General features: G+C 46.0%; 2 protein-coding genes across 2 annotated transcripts in view; one reads left to right on the forward strand and one right to left on the reverse strand.

Moving 5' to 3' along the window:
* On the reverse strand, positions 1-6,023 carry LOC105912540 (zinc-binding protein A33-like). The gene is made up of 6 exons (XM_031581069.2): positions 5,144-6,023; positions 4,743-4,838; positions 4,340-4,570; positions 3,892-3,914; positions 3,560-3,678; positions 1-1,075 (listed from the first exon to the last, which is right to left on the reverse strand). The coding sequence occupies exons 1-6, from the start codon at positions 5,531-5,533 to the stop codon at positions 525-527; spliced, it is 1,410 nt and encodes a 469-aa protein (XP_031436929.2). The 5' UTR covers positions 5,534-6,023; the 3' UTR covers positions 1-524.
* A 1,811-nt stretch (positions 6,024-7,834) lies between these two features.
* dcbld2 (discoidin, CUB and LCCL domain containing 2) overlaps positions 7,835-20,068 on the forward strand; it is a 29,340-nt gene continuing 17,106 nt past the window's right edge. Inside the window, exons 1-3 of the mRNA XM_031581052.2 lie at positions 7,835-8,259; positions 9,422-9,646; positions 11,518-11,655. Of these exons, the coding sequence (XP_031436912.1) occupies positions 8,154-8,259; positions 9,422-9,646; positions 11,518-11,655 (469 nt within the window). The 5' untranslated portion in view covers positions 7,835-8,153. The remainder of the gene's footprint in view (positions 8,260-9,421; positions 9,647-11,517; positions 11,656-20,068) is intronic.

The following is a 20,068-nucleotide window of genomic DNA, read 5'->3' on the forward strand; positions in this document are numbered from 1 at the left end:
TTCACGTAACAATTTATTCTCCATTTGACACAGAGCTGCTAACATGAATAAACATTCAAAACCCAACACACACTGCAGAGAGGGAGGGGAGTACAGTTGAGCTCATCTCCTAGCCTAATGCACAGACTGCAGAGGACACGAAGTAATGGAGGTGTTGGCTAGTGCACTGTTTAGTCAGCGCTTTAACAAAACAAACAAACAAACACACAGGAAACGTATCCACACTACAACAGCTGATTGGCTGGAACTGAACTTCCTGCTGCATGACCGGCTGACCTGACACTGACCAATCACATTAAGCTGGAGAAAGAGAACGGAAGACCCATGTAGTTGCCATGGAGATGACTGAGCAGACCTCAGTTAGAGAGGTGCACACCCAGAACATGAACTATGAACTATGAACTATGACAGGTCGTCTTATAACCATGTCTGAGATCATCACTGTGTAACTGATGGTAGGACTGAAAAGACGAAGCAATTCAAAACTAATAACTAACCAATAATATTAATCACAAATACATAATCTACTTGATCTTCTGCACAGTGACGGTGGTGTTCACTGGTGATATCTTCAGCGGTGAGCGCGCACAGTGAGTAGCGAAGTACGGAAAGACGCTCTCAGCGAAGCTGTGCCTGAAGGTCCGCAGGTGTTTCTTGTTCCCCGGGTCGGAGAACGTCACCTTCCCCCGATCCAGGTCCAGTCGGACACGGATCCAGTCGGGGGTGTCGGTGACCCGGAGTCTGGTCTCGCGCTGCAGGGTGGTACCGGCCACGTAGAGCCCGCAGTCGTTCTCCAAGTACCACAGGCCACTGAAGGAGAAGAGGTTTGTGTCTAATAACAAGAGGGAGGACTCGGTGTGGACGCCCAGGACCCAGCGACTCTTGTTCCGCACGTCCACGTCCCAGCAGTGCGTCCCGGAGCTGAAGCCCTCGGAGCCCAGCACGCTCATGTTCTGCAGGGAGCGCTCAGGGTTGGGGGGAACGGGCTGCAGCTCCTCCGTCCGCCTCACACTGGTCAGGTCCGCCGACACAGACAGTTCTGGGTGAGCGGTGTTCGGGTCCAGAACCACAGGCGCTGCGGAGAGAGAGAGAGAGGGAAAAAGGGAAAAGCACACACACACACACACACACACACACACACACCAGAGAGTTGCCAACATGATGAGATCCATAAATGGCCATTTTTATACAACAAACTTTTGGTTACATGATGCATTAAACGAGTGTGTGAATCTCTGTGTGTGTGTGAATGTGTGTGTATGATATGTGTGAGTGTGTGTGTATGATCAGGGCTCTACAGTGCGAGTATTTCACTCGCATTTGCACCTAAAAATAGGTATGTGCGAACTTGAAAAATAATTTACGAGCACAGTGCGCGGGGGACGGGTATTGTTGTCAATACACGGAACAACAGCGCGAAGAAGTGAAGCATACCATAGATTTCATATGGAAACAAGTGACGGGGTCGCTACTGCACGATGTGAACATAGCATGATGACGCGCTTAACTTCATGCAAATGAGAGCGACGATTCGCAACCAATAGGCCTGAGCCATATAAAAAGAGGGTTACGACGATCTCGTCGACATGTGATCACTTGGTATAAGTAGCTCGCAAAAAACCCACTGCTGGCAACCTGTTTGAATGGTCTTCCACGGGACAGACAGCAGCACCACCTCGATTTACTGACATTTTCGGTATATTAACACATAATATCAATTGGTTACTGGTGTGTTGTATCCTGTTTATGTCTGATACTTTATTAACATTTATGTATTACATTACCTTATAACACTAGGCAGCAATATTGTGAAGCAGAGCTAGAAATGGCTTTGCTAGCTACCATACTGTAGCTCACACCAGCAACTGCTCAATTTAAGACAAGAAAGGAGTTTGGTAAGTTAGCTAGTAACTGTCAATGATAACTAGTTATTAGAATATATTAGCCAACGTTAAGATAACTTCAAAGGGGCAGTCGAGTGTATAGGTTGTGTCAGCTTGGATAGCTAGCTAGTAATTTTCGATTTAAGCCTCCCGTTAGCCTTGGCAAACTTTTAGCTAGCTAACTTTAGCTAACTATGAGGTAGCATATCCTAGCTAAGTTATACTAGCTATCAAACTCATTGCAGAATAGACTATAGGACAGGCCACGCATGACATTAATCAAGAAAAAATAAATTAATATGTGATTGGTTTAAATATCCATGTCTATTTGGGCAATTGTTATTATCATTGGCACCACTTTCAACTGTCAAAACTATCCGTCTAGCTAAATCTGTTGGTTATCAAATTGCACAGCAATTCATATGGAGGATATGTGGTTGATTTAACTCTAAGGCCAGGTAGGCATAGTAGTTGTAATGTGCTATCACATCATTTGAAAATCTAGACTTGATATTCTCTTATATTTGAATGATAATTCTGTTAATTAAGTATTGCCTTAAAATTATTATTTACATTGAATTAATTGGAATTCAGCTGCAGGCATATACTAAGAGATCTGTATCTTAGAGACTAATTGCATCCACAATTTAAGTACTGCAAGCTTGACTATTATGCAGTTGTAGACACAACACAGGGGGTCCCTGGGCCTGAGAAGGGAAGGAAAGGAGTTAAATGTGGCTATAATATGGACTTTTAAATGTGACTAAAACTAGACTAAAATGTGATCAGTTTTCGTTGACGAAAACTAAGAAGTATAAAAATGACTAAATGTGACTAAAACTAATATGCATTTCCGTCTTAACACTAAGACTAAATCTAAAATAGCTGCCAAAATTAACACTGAGATAGGGGACCCCTTAATCTGCAATTCATTGTTGCTAGCTCTAATCAGATGTACTAACTAGGCTAATAAGAGAAGACTAACTTTGTATGCCAACAAACACCAATAACTAGAACTAATTTGACAGACTATAAACCAACAGACTTCTGGTTATGATACACGTGCTCTCTAGCTAGCTACAGTGAAAGTGTTGCTTACGTTAGATACTAGACCTACAGTCTAACTCTAACTGCATTTAGAATCTAACAAGCTATATCTTACAATAAACTTTAAGTAAAGCTGGCTATATAAAATACTACTAATAACAATTGATAAGAGGTCCACAAAAGTGTTGAAATATGAACAAATGCAGTAATTTGATCAATTTACCAGCTAACTTGCTTCGGAAACACATGAATGGGGTTGAACGTTGTAAAATACAATGTCTGGAACTATAGGTCGCAAATGACATGCTTCACTTCCGCATTAAAAAAAACCGCTGTGCTCCTAAATTTCTTTGTGTGCTCCTAAATGTTTTGATTTAGGAGCACATGTACTCCTTGGGGAAAACCTTAGCGTAGAGCCCTGTATGATGTGTGTGTGTGAGTTTGTGCACGTGATATTTGAGTGTGTGTCTGTCATGTCTGGGGTGTCCTCACTGTAGTAGACAATAACGTCCTACATCTTCTCCCACACACTGAGCTTCACATTACCCAGGTGTGTGTGTGTGTGTGTGTGTGTGTGTGTGTGTGTGTGTGTGTGTGTGTGTGTGTGTGTGTGTGACATGTGTACTCACTGTATTTAACAATCTCCTGCATCTTCTCCCACACACTGAACTTGACATTGCCCAGGTGTTTCGCCACATCAATCAGTTCTCCTAAATTCACCCGTAGCACCCACAGTGTGTAATCAGTTCTGGAAGAACATTCAGGAGTCAGTGCTGCTGTGGGTTTGGGTTCAGAACCACAGAAAAGAGAGAGACAGGAGGCAGATCACACACACACGAACACACACACACTCACACACACACACACACACACACACACACACACACACACACACACACACAGACACACACTCACTAACACTCTCTCACACACACACACACACACACACACACACACTCACCTTTCCACTATTGTCTTGTAGTTCTGTGAAAGCACAAGGGAGGGAAACATTATTAGTTATCGGTCATCACCGTGGAGGTCAAAAACCTGAGCACTCCTCACCAGCAGGACTGTGTGTGTGTGTGTGTGTGTGTGTGTGTGTGTGTGTGTGAGTCTAGTGCGTCTACTTGAGCTTGTGTCAAAAACGTGAACACTCCTCACCAGCATTACTGTGTGTGTGTGTGTGTGTGTGTGTGTGTGTGTGTGTGTGTGTGTGTGTGTGTGTGTGTGCGTGAGTCTAGTGCGTCTACTTGAGCTTGTGTCAAAAACGTGAACACTCCTCACCAGCACGACTGTGTGTGTGTGTGTGTGTGTGTGTGTGTGTGTGTGTGTGTGCGTGTGCGTGTGTGTGTGTGTGAGAGTCTAGTGCGTCTACTTGAGCTTGTGTCAAAAACGTGAACACTCCTCACCAGCACGACTGAGGCGTCGTCAGCGGCCATGTCCTCCTCTGTTTCTCGGATGCGCTTCGTCAGCTCTAGAACATCTTTCCTTGCGTCATCTAACTTCATCTTCATCATCTGACTCTTCTGCTCCTCTTCCTCCCTCAGTGCAGCTGTCCTGGCCGCCTCTTCATCTCGTAGGAACTGGTGGAGTTTCTCAAACTCCTCCTTGATCTGCTTCTCTGTGCTCAGGAACTGCGTCTGGATTAACACACGTCACAGAGGCTTCCTGAAGTGAGATCACACACACTCACACTCACACACACACACACTCACACACAAACAAACACACACACACACACACACTCACACACACACACCCCAAGTGAGATCACCCCATAACTGTTGAACTGCCACACAGACTCACGCTCACCTCAATGTGCTCTGACATTTTATCACAGGCGAGTTTGAGCTCACTAATGGACTTCAGATTGTTCTCCTGGCCCTGCAGCTTGACCATGATGTTCCCCTGGAATATATATATTATATTTAAACAGAACAGAACAGACACGTTTCAAACAGGTTGATGCTGTGTGTGTGTGTGTGTGTTTTCATGGAGGGCAGTCAGTTGATTATAGATATTGATACCTCATACCTTGCAAGCTAAACAAGCTCAGCATCAATATATTTCCAGAAAATTACGATCACTGAGTAATTGCTTTAAATAACACTCATGTATATGAGTAGAAGAGTAAAAAAATCTAAGTGAATGTACTCATTTATTTTAGGAATGATTTGGGTTAATATTGCAAACAGTTCATGACAACGACTCACCCTAATGCCGGAAGCTATTTCACCGATGGGACTGAAGTTGTGATTTTGGTGTGTTTCCAAGTCTCTACACACCACACACACGGGTTCCTTATCCTCCAGACAGTACAGTTCAAGTTTTCGTTTATGTTGACTACAGAGCAGCGCTCGCTTATTTTCCTCCTGAACGAAGGATTCGCACAGGTTCTTCAGAATAAGGTTAAGAAGGGGTGGGTCGTCGAGCAACCTTTTCCCGCACATTGGACATTCTTTTGTTCCTTTAACTTCCCAGAACTTAGTTAAGCAGTCTTTACATACACTATGCGAGCACGTCAAGATCACAGGATTCGTAAAGATGTGCTGACATACTGGGCAGCTCAAATCCTCCGCCCGAAATGGCCGTTTGAATGCCATTGTATGTAATGTAATTTAGATAACTTTACCTAGCGTTAACTTCAGTTGCTTCAGGTTAGCTAGCTATCAAACGTCCTTTAAACTATTGATTGTGGGGGAAATCAATCTCAGGACTCTAAGTCAGTTAAAGGACTAACGCTACATACGTTTTCAAAGCTAGTTAACAGCAGGAAGAATACACTTCGCGATTTCCTCTGTAATTATAATTTACTAAACAAGCTAGCTAACAAGCTAAGATAATGTAGGTAGGCTAAGTCAACGCAGCCACGTTTTCAGTGTTAGTTTGACCATTCTGAATTGGAATTCACATATAATAGCTAATAATCCCTAAACCACAAACCTTTTACTGCCATTTCTGTTTCTAACGAGGACGTCATCCATGTCCACTTTAACTCTGTTCTATCCCAATGCCCGTTATTTATGATCTCTGATCCAGTGGTATCTACCATTAAACGAGAGATAATCCTTGAGCAGAGCGGGAAGTTTCTCCTGGGTTCAACTGTCGATCTGGTGGCTCCACCTACTGTCAGTAATGTGTAAGAACACGACACCCACATCAATGCATAGGCGGGCCATTATGAGTCAAATATGTGACAGGATATGGAACCTGCCATAATAACATCATGCCATTAGTTGTATTGCTGGTTCCTGTAATGTGTTACCACTGTTATCCTCTATTTTTTTTTAAATGTGTGTGTGTGTGTGTTTTTGTGTTTTTGTGTGTATGTGGGTGTGTGTGTTTGTGTGAGAGATAGTGTTTGTGTGTATGTGGGTGTGTGTGTGTGTGTGAGAGATAGTGTTTGTGTGTGTGTGTGTGTGTGTGTGAGAGAGAGAGATAGTGTTTGTGTGTATGTGGGTGTGTGTTTGTGTGTGTGTGTGTGAGAGAGAGAGTTTTTGTGTTTGTGTGTATGTGTGTGTGCGAGCAAGTGTATGGAAGTGACGCCTCTCCTCTGTCCAAGTCCTGCACTCTGAATTTCTGGGAACGGAAGATCCATCTTGAAGCCTGATTGGTCTGTCTGAGTGTACTGACACATCGTGACCAACAGGGGGCAATACAAAATCAGATAACAAAGAAAGGTGAGACATTTATTACATAAATTATTTTCAATACAGAGTGATTTTACTCTTCCAGTCTAAATGTACATAGCAAAACACAGCCACAAGCAGACAGTGATTATCTGTCCTGCATAAGTCCAGACACACACACACACACACACACACACACAGACACACACAGACACACACACACACACACACACACACACACACACACACACACACACACACACACACACATACACAGAGAGTGATTATCTGTTCTTCATAGGTCCAGACACACAGAGAGAGAGAGAGAAAGAGAGAGAGAGAGAGAGAGAGAGGGAGCAAGGGAGAGATGGAACAAGAGTGTGTGTGCTCCAGTCTGGAATGTGTGTACTGAGCAGGAGGGAGATAATGGCTAATCAGTGCACTCTCATTCCCCAGGGAGAGAGAGAGAGAGGAGGGGAGAGAGAGAGAGAGAGGGGGGAGAGAGAGAGAGAGGAGGAGAGAGAGAGAGAGAGAGAGAGAGAGCGAGAGAAAGAGCAACAACAGCAGCATAAAGACAAGAGTGGCACACATGACACCTTTTAAAATAAAACACAGTACACACACCACACCCCACACACACACACACAGTACACACACCACACCCCACACACACACACACACTACACACACACACACACACACCACACACACTAGCACCTCATAGATGACATAACAGTGAACATCTGTCGATGCACTCATACTTCTCCCTCTCCCCTGCGCTCTCTCTCTCTATATCTCTCTCTCTCTGTGGGGAAAGAACTACAAAAAGTGTGTGTGTGTGTGAGAGAGAGAGAGAAATTCATCATATCCCGCTGAGATCATTGTTAGTGTTGAAGTAAATGCTCTCAAGTGAATGTCACGTCTGCAAGTGTCTATGTGTAAGTGTGTGTGTATGTGTGTGTCTCTCTGTGTGTGTGTGTGTGTGTGTGTGTGTGTGTGTGTGTCTGTGTAAGTGTATGTGGTCGTTGAATTGCATGGTGTTAAAGTTTACAGTGCATGTTTGTGGGGGTTGTACACGACCGCTTTTAGGTGAGGAAAAGAAAGACTGTAATTACGCTGCCTTTAAAAATGACCAAGCTTGCACTCTGCAACCATAGACCTATATATGTCTATGCCTGCAACAAACACACACACACACACACACTCTATCTCTCTCTCTCTCACACACACACACACACACACTCTCACACAATTTTGTAGTTCTTTCCCCGGTCAGGGAGAATCCCGAAAGCGCCGCGTGCTGGTCGGAGGGAGGGGCGGAAGTGCAGGAAGTGCGCGGCTCGAGCGGCTCGAGTGGGGATGTGTCGAAGAGCGAGCGCTACGTTCTCCGTGAAGTGTTGGATTAACGGAACTACCTCGGGACAGACGGACCCGAGCGATCGTAACTAATAACGGAGGCTACACACTCCACCACCGACCATCTGGCACGTAGTCTACCAGCGCGCACACGTAAACACTCGAAAACATTCACACTGAAACTCCGCGGCCCAACCACACACACACACTGCATTATGCACGCGGACTGCAGGCTGGTATGGACGCGTCGGTAATGGTGGGGCGAGGAACCGGTGGGGCAGCAGTCCTCTTCATCCTCACGATCGGCATCCTCCTCAGCGCGAGAAGCTCGCGAGCGCAGAAAGGTCAGTGCGCACCGTGTTTACTAAAATGTGTGTGTGTGTGTGTGTGTGTTTGTGTGTGTGTGTGAGTGTGTGTAATGTTGAAGCTTCGTGAAAAACAGCACAGGCTCTCCCGGAGGTCCGCCCCCAGACCCGTTAGTTTTCATAACATTTCACCGCACGGGAGTGTGGATGCCGCTGGCCGTGTTGGCAACAGTGCCAATGTGCCTTTCTCTTGCACAGTCACGGATAAACCACTTCTCTGAGCTCTAGGTCCGGTAAACCGTCTCCCCAACAGTCACGGATAGACTACTTCTCTGAGCTCTAGGTCCGGTAAACCGTCTCCCCAACAGGTCCCGGCCCGTTTCATTGTTTTCGAAAGGTTGGTGTTGGAAGGCTGACTTGTTTATGTGAGACGTCCAGGTGGCCGGGGAAAAGAAGGGACGTTTGTACGAGTTGAAAACGGGTGTGTTGGCAAGGGAATCTATTTCTCAAAGTGCTGCAATGTGAACTATGCGTGAAGAAAGTCTGAAAGGGAATCTGCTCGTTAAAGTACTCGTTTCTGAACGAAAAGTTAAACAACTTTTCCAAAAAGTTAGCTCTTTGGAAAAGTTGTTAAACCTGTGAGCGCAAGCACGCAGGAGTTTTTCTACCATGTGTTCCTGCAGAGAGAGAGAGAGAGAGAGAGAGAGAGAGAGAGTCTGGGTGTTTTGTTTTCACTCCATGTTTCTGGAGTCTGTCCAGTGTCTCTTATGTAACCGCAAGCAAACTGCAGAAACATGATGTAAACGCACGCATACACACACACACACATACACACACACACACACACACACACACACACACACACACGCACACTTACTGTAGATGATGCATGCCACAGTGTATGCCTCAGCTAGCAGTGAAAGATGTCATTTTTTAAACTATAGGCATTTGTTTTTCTGTTTGTTTGTGTGTGTGTTCATATGTGTGTGTGTTGTAGGTGACAGTTGTGTTTGTGTTCATATGTGTGTGTTGTAGGTGACGGTTGTGTGTGTGTTCATATGTGTGTGTGTTTTAGGTGACTGTTGTGTGTGTGTTCATATGTGTGTGTTTTAGGTGACTGTTGTGTGTGTGTTTTAGGTGACGTGAGTGTGTGTGTGTTTTAGGTGACGGTTGTGTGTGTGTTCATATGTGTGTGTTTTAGGTGACGGTTGTGGTCACACGGTGTTTGGCCGTGGCAGTGGGAGTGTGTCATCGCTGGGTTATCCTCAGTGGCTATGCAGCACGTGTGTGTGTGAGTGGGAGATAACGGTGGACGCAAAACACACCGTCCTGCTCCACGTGGCCGACTTGAACATCCAGCCCCACGACTGCCAGATCACCTACCTCAGAATCTACAACGGCATCGGGCCGCACAGATCAGAGCTCGGTGAGACACGCACGCACACACACACACACACACACATGCACGCACGCGCACACACACACGTGTGTGTGTGCACGCAAAAGATTGAGAGAGGGAGGTGTGTGTGTGCGCAAAATATTGATTGAGAGAGAGCGAGAGAGAAAGAAAGAGAGAGAAACTAGTCAATAAACAGAAAAGAAAAGATAGAATCACCATGCTCATAAAACACAGAATTCTGAGACCGACATTAAGCATGCCATCAAAACACTGTGATGACATCATTTCCTGGGAGACAGACTGCAAAATGTTTAGCATCTGTGTCATCAAAGAAGGTGTCTGCCAGAGATCTCTCTACCTCCCTCCCTCCCTCCCTCTCACTCTCTCCCTCTCTCTCTCTACCTCCCTCCCTCCCTCTCTCTTGATCTCTCGCTCTCTCTACCTCCCTCTCTCTTGATCTCTCGCTCTCTCTCTACCTCCCTCCCTCCCTCTCACTCTCCCTCTCTCTCTCTACCTCCCTCCCCTCACTCTCTCACTCTCTCTCTACCTCCCTCCCTCTCACTCTCCCTCTCTCCCTCTCTCTCTACCTACCTCCCTCCCTCTCTCTTGATCTCTCGCTCTCTCTCTACTTCCCTCCATCCCTCTCTCTTGATCTCTCTACCTCCCTCTCTCTTTCTCTCTCTCTACTGCCCTCCCCTCTCTCTCTCTCTCTCTCTCTACATCCCTCCATCCCTCTCTCTTGATCTCTCTTTCTCTCTACCTTCCTCCCTCTCTCTCTCTTGATCTTTCTCTCTCTCTATCTCCCTCCCTCTCTCTTGATCTCTCTCTCACTCTACCTCCCTCCCTCCCTCTCTCTTGATCTCTCTCTCCAACCCCCCACCCCCTCTACCCACTATCTCTCTCACACACACACACACACACACACACACACACACACACACACACACACACACACACGGACGAGGGCTACAGTATATTAAACCTTCTTCGCAGTGAATCTGAGCTGTAACAGAGAGCAGTGAGACAGATTGAGTGCAAGATAGCCTCCAGAACATGAATGGGAATCTAAGAGCAGTGAGACAGATTGAGTGCAAGACAGCTTCCAGAAGATGAATGGGAATCTAAGAGCAGTGAGACAGATTGAGTGCAAGATAGCCTCCAGAACATGAATGGGAATCTAAGAGCAGTGAGACAGATTGAGTGCAAGACAGCTTCCAGAAGATGAATGGGAATCTAAGAGCAGTGAGACAGATTGAGTGCAAGACAGCTTGCAGAACATGAATGGGAATCTAAGAGCAGTGAGACAGATTGAGTGCAAGACAGCTTCCAGAAGATGAATGGGAATCTAAGAGCAGTGAGACAGATTGAGTGCAAGACAGCCTCCAGAACATGAATGGGAATCTAAGAGCAGTGAGACAGATTGAGTGCAAGACAGCCTCCAGAACATGAATGGGAATCTAAGAGCAGTGAGACAGATTGAGTGCAAGACAGCTTCTAGAAGATGAATGGGAATTTGAACTCATCAGTGAAATGTTCAATTCAATTCAATTGTGTATATATATAGCGCCAAAACAATAAAATCTCTCTCTCCATCTCTCTCTCTCCATCTCTCTCTCTCCTCTCTCTCCTTCCCTCTCTCTCTCCATCTCTCTCTCTCCCTCCGTCTCTCCATCTCTCTCTCTCCATCCCTCTCTCCATCTCTCTCTCCCTCGCTGCCCCCCCCCCCCCTCAATTCAGTACCAAAAGGGCTTTTGTAGCATGTCCGTAATACCCAATATTGCCAAAGCACAGCAAATCAATAAACAAAAGTTAATAACAATCCAATCTCTATCTTATCTTTCTCTCTCTCTTCTCTCTCTCTCACTCTTTCTCTCATATATATACATATATGGGTGCAGTTAAGCTTTGTGGGAAGAATCTGGAGATTCCTGATCTGATCCATTCCCATGGCAACCAGGTGACTATCCAGTTTATGAGTGGACCACACAGCAATGGGCGGGGCTTCTTCCTATCCTACTCCACCAATGAGCACCCAGGTACGGACATGTTTCCATTTGAACCTGTTTGTTTTAGTGATCTACATGTGGCCTGTGTGTGTGGGTGTGTGTGTGTCTGTGGGTGTGTGTGTCTGTGTGTGTCTGTGGTGTGTGTGTCTGTGGGTGTGTGTGTCTGTGGGTGTGCTGATGGCTGTGGGTGTGCTGATGTTTTAATCATAACGGTGCTCAATGCTCTAAGCCACGCCTGGTGCTTAGCAACCAGCTCCCACATAGTATGACTGCATGTGTACACCCGGAACAGAGATAGAACCCAGATGTGCCTTCAGACACCCAAATCAGTCTCAGGAACCCACACTGTCCTAAAAGAACCCACACTGTCTTAGAGAACCCAGACTGTCTTAGAGAAACCAGACTGTCTTAGAGAACCCAGACTGTCTTAGAGGAACCCACACTGTCCTAAAAGAACCCACACTGTCTTAGAGAACCCAGACTGTCTTAGAGAAACCAGACTTCTTGGAGAAGCCAAGTCTGCTGAATCCCTGACGCCAGTCTTGTTTGCAGTAAAAGTGTGAATATTTGAAAAGAGTAACACAAGATGGACGCCAGTGGAGCGACGCCAGTCTTGTTGGTAGACCTGCCGCCGTGGATACTAGTCTTTAAGGAAGCAGTTTGTAGACCTGTCGCCGTGGATACTAGTCTTTAAGGAAGCAGTTTGTAGACCTGCCGCCGTGGATACTAGTCTTTAAGGAAGCAGTTTGAAGACGCCAGTCTTGTTTGTAGACCTGTCGCCGTGGATACTAGTCTTTAAGGAAGCAGTTTGTAGACCTGTCGCCGTGGATACTAGTCTTTAAGGAAGCAGTTTGAGACCTGTCGCCGTGGATACTAGTCTTTAAGGAAGCAGTTTGTAGACCTGCCGCCGTGGATACTAGTCTTTAAGGAAGCAGTTTGTAGACCTGTCGCCGTGGATACTAGTCTTTAAGGAAGCAGTTTGTAGACCTGTCGCCGTGTATACTAGTCTTTAAGGAAGCAGTTTGAAGACGCCAGTCTTGTTTGTAGACCTGTCGCCGTGGATACTAGTCTTTAAGGAAGCAGTTTGTAGACCTGTCGCCGTGGATACTAGTCTTTAAGGAAGCAGTTTGTAGACCTGCCGCCGTGGATACTAGTCTTTAAGGAAGCAGTTTGTAGACCTGTCGCCGTGGATACTAGTCTTTAAGGAAGCAGTTTGAAGACGCCAGTCTTGTTTGTAGACCTGTCGCCGTGGATACTAGTCTTTAAGGAAGCAGTTTGTAGACCTGTCGCCGTGGATACTAGTCTTTAAGGAAGCAGTTTGAGCTGGACCAACACTGACCAGGACTGGAAATGTTACGTCAGACACATGAATGTCATTTCAAGCCACACACACACCCACATAGACACACACCCACACAGACACCCACACAGACACACACACACCCACACAGACACACACACACCCACACACACACACACACACATAGACACACACACCCACATAGACACACACACCCACACAGACACACACACCCACACAGACACACACACCCACATAGACACACACCCACATAGACACAGACACACACACCCACACAGACACACACACCCACACACACACACACACCCACACCCACACCCACATAGACAAAGACACACACACCCACACACCCACATAGACACAGACACACACATCCACATAGACACAGACACACACACCCACACACACACACACACACCCACACAGACACAGACACACACACCCACACACCCACAGACACACACATCCACATAGACACAGACACACACACCCACATAGACACAGACACACACATCCACATAGACACAGACACACACACCCACATAGACACAGACACACACACCCACACACACACACACACACACACACTTAGACACAGACACACACACACACACAAACACCAGAACACAAGAATGCATTAACACTGTCTGCCAATTTTTGTGAATGTTCAGATCTACTCATATTACACACTTCATCATGTGTGATCATGTGACCACATCAGTGTGATATGATTGGTTGGCTTAGGTAGGTCATGTGGTAATGTTGTTTCTCCCTCTTAATAAGGTGGACATATATGTGTGTGTGTGTGTGTGTGTGTGTGTGTGTGTGTGTGTGTGTGTGTGTGTGTGTGTGAACTGTAAGGTCCCAATGCATGTGCTTGCATGTGTAAGTGTTTGATAGTAATTTGATTCGTCTTGAAAAAGATTTTGATTGTGTGCAGGGTGATATTACCATGGTAACAGTAGTTTTTGTTGATACTGGGAGAGTTTTCATGTGAATCTGATTAGGGTGTGTGTGTGTGTGTGTGTGTGTGTGTGTGTGTGTGGGAGAGAGGCAGAGAAAACAGGAGGGAGAAAGAAAATGAAAGTCTATGGAGACAGTCTTTTTGCTATCTTAGAGATCAAATTTGCTGCCCAGCATGAGTTGGTGTGTGTGTGTGTGTGTGTGTGTGTGTGTGTGTGTCCGTTGTGTGTCCAACAGCAGAAAAGCAAAAGGGAAGAGAAAAATAAGAGTGTCATGCAGAATAGCCGAAATGACAAGATCATTGGCAGGCGGTGACATCACAATAGTGCAGGAATGATGTAACAATCATTCATCCACAGAATGATCCGTCCATAGATTAGACAGTGACCTATGACCCCAGTGTTCAGTGCTCAGCAGGGCTACGCTCTGTGTCACACATGGACCCATTCACATGGGCTACTAATTACAGTCTCTTCAACTCATCTGCTGGTAGACTAGGGAGTCTGCATAGAGTAGACTAGGGAGTCTGCATAGAGTAGACTAGGGAGTCTGTATAGAGTAGACTAGGGAGTCTGTATAGAGTAGACTAGGGAGTCTGTATAGAGTAGACTAGGGAGTCTGTATAGAGTAGACTAGGGAGTCTGTATAGAGTAGACTAGGGAGTCTGCATAGAGTAGACTAGGAGTCTGTATAGATTAGACTAGGGAGTCTGTATAGAGTAGACTAGGGAGTCTGTATAGAGTAGACTAGGGAGTCTGCATAGAGTAGACTAGGGAGTCTGCATAGAGTAGACTAGGGAGTCTGCATAGAGTAGACTAGGGAGTCTGTATAGCAGTTAAAGCTAATATCTCCAAGAGTAGACTATGATGAAATAGCAGAAGCTGTTTTGTCATTCACTGAGAGTCTCTCTCACACACCTACGGACACACCACACACACACACACACACACACACCACACACACACACACACACACACACACACACACACACACACACACACACACACTGCAGTGGGAATGGGTCTGGTAAAACAGGTGGGATCGCCACATGTGCCCTGTGAGTGTGACCTTTGCTTTGAATGAGACCTGCAGGGTTAGAGGTCACTGAGAAATGGGAGGCTGGTAAGCGAGTATCTCTCTCTGGGTGTTTGTGTGTGTGTGTGTGTGTTGGTGGGGGGAGGGGGGGTGAAGTGGATGGCTGGCTGGTTAGTCTCTCTCTCTCTCTGGGTGTTTGTGTGTGTGTGTTGGTGGGGGGGGGGGGGGGGGGGGGGGGGGGGGGTGAAGTGGATGGCTGGCTGGTTAGAGTCTCTCTCTCTCTCTGGGTGTTTGTGTGAGTGTGTTGGTGGGGGGTGGGGTGGGGGGGGGTTAGAGAGTAAGGGGGGGTGAGCAGATCTGTTTACTATCTCCTTCGCCTTTCATTCTTGCTTCTGTGAGTGTGTGTGTGTGTGTGTGTGAGTTGTTTCTTTCCCTCTCTCTTCCTCCCTGTGTGTGTGTGTGTGTGTGTGTGTGTGTGTGTGAGTTGTTTCTTTCCCTCTCTCTTCCTCCCTGTGTGTGTGTGTGTGTGTGTGTGTGTGTGTGTGTGTGTGTGTGTGAGTGTGAGTGTTGGTGTGGGTGTGAGTGTGAGTGTGAGTGTGAGTGTGAGTGTGAGTGTGAGTGTGAGTGTGAGTGTGAGTGTGAGTGTGAGTGTGTGGTGTGTGTGTGTGTGTGTGTGTGTGTCTGTGTCTGTGTCTGTGTCTGTGTGTGTGTGTGTGTGTCTGTGTCTGTGTCTGTGTCTGTGTCTGTGTCTGTGTCTGTGTGTGTGTGTGTGTGTGTGTGTGTGTGTGTGTGTGTGTGTGTGTGTGTGTGTGTGTGTGTGTGTGTGTGTGTGTGTGTGGTGTGTGTGTGTGTGTGTGTGTGTGTGTGTGTGTGTGTGTAAGGGGGAAAGGCCGGTTTACTCCACTCTTGTCTACCATGTCTGTGTGTGTGTTTATATCCTAGTAGAGAATATTTAAACAGGGTTTTCTGTGTGTGTTTGTGAGAGTGAGAGAGAGAGGGGGGTAGACAGAGCGAAAGAGACAGTTTGTGAACAGATGTGTGTGTGTGAGTGTGTGGTGTGTGTGTGTGTGTGTGGGGGGGGGGGGGGGGGGGGGGGGGGGGGGGGGGGGGGGGGGGGTGGTGACCCCCAGCAAAGCTGAATTCCAAAGATTTGGAAGGTCCAGGGTGTACCATGCTGTACTCTGTACACCTTATCAGAGCGCGCACACACACACACACACACACACACACACACACACACACACACACACACACACAACACATACGTACTCAAACACACACACACACACACACACACACACACACACACACACACACAACACACACACACACACACACACACACACACACACAGAGATATAGTCATGCATACTCCAACTCTTATTCATAATGTCTGCCTCCCTCTCTTCCTCTCTCTATTATAGAATTCTCTTAAAAACACACACACACACACACACAAGCACACACACACTCACACACACACACAGACTGTGACAGAGCAGACAGTCACAAATAGACAGCTGTCTTACTCTTACTCAGAAACGCAGATACTCTCTCTCTCTCACACACACACACACACACACACACACACACACACACACACACACACACACACACACACACACACCACACTGTAATTGAGTCTCTTTGTGGTGGAGGATATTGATTCTTTCCTCTGGCCAAACCTTTTATCCCCTAAGTGAAAGACACACTGACATCCAATACCCTGAGTTACAGAGAGGAGAGGACAAAGGGAACGAGAGCTGAGGAGAGAAGAGAGGACAAAGAGAAGGAGAGCTGAGGAGAGAGGAAGAGAGAGAGAGAGGGAGAGGAGAGGAGAGGAGAGGAGATTTTATATTTTTATAATTGGTTTAAGGCGCTTTATAGAGCCCAGGGCATGAACCCAATGGCCACAGGGGCAAGGACAAACTCCCTTATAACAGGAAGAAACCTCATGGGGGGGGGGGGGGGGCATCTGCTTGGAGGCGGCCGGGGACAGATAGAAAAGAGGGTGGGGTCTTGTGGCACAAGGAGAGGGGAAACATTCAGAAACATGGCAGATGAAATAATACACATAGGTTGAGCATGCTAGCATACATGTGGTAAATGTGCACTAAACATTCAAACATAACATGGTATATATATGATACATACAAAAGTGATCGAGGATAAGGTGGGGAGAGAGCATTCAAGTATTGTAGGACAGCTTAGTGTGCTTATAAGATTACTATTACAATTTATTACACGGCTCTTCAGAATGTTCCAAAAAGTACCGTTGATTTGAATGGGACATCCCAACGTTCGCAAGTGAATATTTCTTGATATTCACCGCTGCGAAAAGATATTGACCGCTGTCATTGGCAACGGGTTTTGTGTCTTTCATATCATTCCGCAAGTAGTCCGGTCATTTAACGTAACAGACTCACTGTCATTTGAAAGTCAGGAAGTAATAGGTTGCTAATGGGTTGCTAAATTTCAGGACGAAACAACACCCCTCCGCTGCGCGTCGGGATGCTGTTCGCCCTGTCAGGATTTATTTTTGGTTAATGACCTCCGGACTGTAGGTGAAATTGGTACCAGCCTCACATGGGAGTACCAGACTATGTAGGTAACTTACCCTGTGAGCAGGAGCCGGGTGAATGTGGGTGCAATTGTGTATAAATTGTGATAGCGTCTTCACGAGGGCCACCAAAACACACTGGTGCTGTCCTTGCAACAGCAACAATATGTTGGTAATCTCACCCGATTAGACAGGCATCAACCATTCAACACAAAGGCAGATCAATTAAGTTGAACACCTAGGGGGCGCCACACAACGTGTAGTGTCCTCCACGGTGGTCAAAGTAAAGATAATCCACAAATCAGTCTCGTTAAATATATCAGTCTCATAAAATATATTATACTATCAATTTGGAACTCTGATTAATAATTAAATTAATAACTACAACCAAAGTTACCTTATTAATAGTATGGTTGAAGGTCATTGGAATTCTGAATAGAAGAGGTTGGCAACGTCCATTCTTGTGTAACATTAAATAAACCAGTGTATATAAATCAAAGTATTTATTTACACAATGATGAGAAAATAACACACAATATGTAATCTAGCTAAATGTAACTAACCAATGAATTGAAGGAATAGGTGTATGTGTAATAGAGAGGGAGTGTGTGTGTGAGCTTGTGAGCTCTGGGGTTGCGCTGTTAGGAGCGCGCCAGAAAGAATGTGTGTGTGTTCCTTTGTTTGATCACCGTAGTTCCGCGTGCATGTGTGTGCACGTACGCGAACATACATGTGATGTGAACAAGGACGAGCCTATATGCAGCGCGAAGTTCGAGTATTCTCTTCGCGTGTGTGGCTATGTGAAGGCCAATGTGTATGTAATCGTGCGCGATTTAGATGCCATGTTAGAAGAGGGAAATGGTTAGTGATGCATGCAAGACCCGATGTGTCGGAGAAGCAATCCTAACGATAACCCTTAGATGGTGTGGCGAAGCCAACCACCAACTAACAATGAAAATATATAAACAGTTACGTTCAGTAAACAAAACATATGAAACACATGAACAATGGCATGTAAAAAGTAGGGCCAATGATTTTCCGCGATAACGGAAAACGGACGGAATTCGCGGAATGAACACTTTGAAACGGAAACATCATTTTGTTCATACAAATCGCCCAAATTCCCCTGTATTTTGGGCTGCAAGGCTATATTTCTTTCAAATAAACACAACAACGATTGCAACGATGAACAAACATTAATTAAAGAACAAAACCACTGAGAAAATGTCACGTCTGCGCTGAACTCTGCTCCGGCCACGCCCCCCTTTTCAACGGTTGACCCACAGATCTCCGCTAAAGCCACATTCAGTCACATTCACGCGCTCGTCTTCCCAATCGCATTTAAAACAAAAAATGTTTAGTCTTCTGTTCTGTTGATGGCTGGCAAACAACAATCTAAGAAGGGCACATATTATTCACTCATTTTAAGCCATCAATCTACCTCAGGGTGAACAAAATGAGCTGAAACGGAATTCAACAAATGTGAAACGGAAAATGCATTTTTTTTAAACGGAAAATCATTGGCCCTAAAACAGTCTTATGCTTAGCCAGGTTGTGAATAGCTAGGATAGCTAAATGCCCAGTTAATGTCAGAGTTACCAGTCCTTTGGGAAAAGTGTCGTGCTGGTCCGACGTATATGAGGCAGAGAAGAGATGATGCTGTCCGTAGCTTGTCCTTGCTGTGATGTCTTTGTTTCACTGCAGTTTAGGTCGGAGGATTTGATCGCTCAGAACGTTGCAGTTTGCCTTCTGTTCCCGTTGTGTAGAGTTAGCTAGCAGGTCTATTGTTAGTTGCTTTCCTCTGCAATTTAGCTAGCAGGTCTAATGTTAGCTGCTTTCGCTAAACTTACTTCGTCTCACTTAGCAGTTCGTTGACTGATGAGAGATCTTAGGCGTGTGTCGGCTGTAAGACAAAAGTGAGTTCTCTTTTTTCTTCACCGGTTGACGGTGTGCTCACGCGGTGCTGGAGGTGAGGAGAGGTCAAGACGTGTGCGCCTGGCTGGAAGGCCGGCGAAGAGAGAGCGAATATCTGGACAAGACGTTGCTTTTGTTCAAGCTAAAGGGGGCGTGGTTAAGATTGCGTCAGGTTACACTTTATGATGGGTAAAGCTTGACGTAGCTTCCGGGGGAACCCATAGGCAAGTTACGGATTGAAGTCAAACACAATGGACCATTCCAGGTGTACCTACAGGACAATACATTATCCCTTACGTATTACAGAGTATGGGGTAGAATCACTGTATGACAGTGTGGTGGGCGTGGATAGGTGTAGGCCGAGGGTCTCTTCAAGTAGATCAGGTGGAGAGACTACAGCAGCATCCCACAGCAGAAACAGTCTAAACTAGGAGGGTGTGTGTGTGTGTGTGTGTGTAGATCAGGTGGAGAGACTACAGCAGCATCCCACAGCAGAAACAGTCTAGACTAGGAGGGTGTGTGTGTGTGTGTGTGTGTGTGTGTGTGTGTGTGTGTGTGTGTGTGTGTGTAGATCAGGTGGAGAGACTACAGCAGCGTCCAACAGCAGCATCCCACAGCAGAAACAGTCTAAACTAGGAGGGTGTGTGTGT

The sequence above is a fragment of the Clupea harengus genome, chromosome 2 (genome assembly GCF_900700415.2).
Source record: "Clupea harengus chromosome 2, Ch_v2.0.2, whole genome shotgun sequence".
Classification (NCBI taxonomy): domain Eukaryota; kingdom Metazoa; phylum Chordata; class Actinopteri; order Clupeiformes; family Clupeidae; genus Clupea; species Clupea harengus.

Bases quoted from the DNA above. Each gene is read 5' to 3' on its own strand.
- LOC105912540 (XM_031581069.2), bottom strand. From the start codon at position 5,533: ATGGCATTCAAACGGCCATTTCGGGCGGAGGATTTGAGCTGCCCAGTA. The intron at 4,839-5,143 runs GTGAGTCGTTGT...TATATATTCCAG, and splicing joins AAATAGCTTCCGGCATTAGG to GGGAACATCATGGTCAAGCT. The intron at 4,571-4,742 runs GTGAGCGTGAGT...GTGTTAATCCAG, and splicing joins AAATGTCAGAGCACATTGAG to ACGCAGTTCCTGAGCACAGA.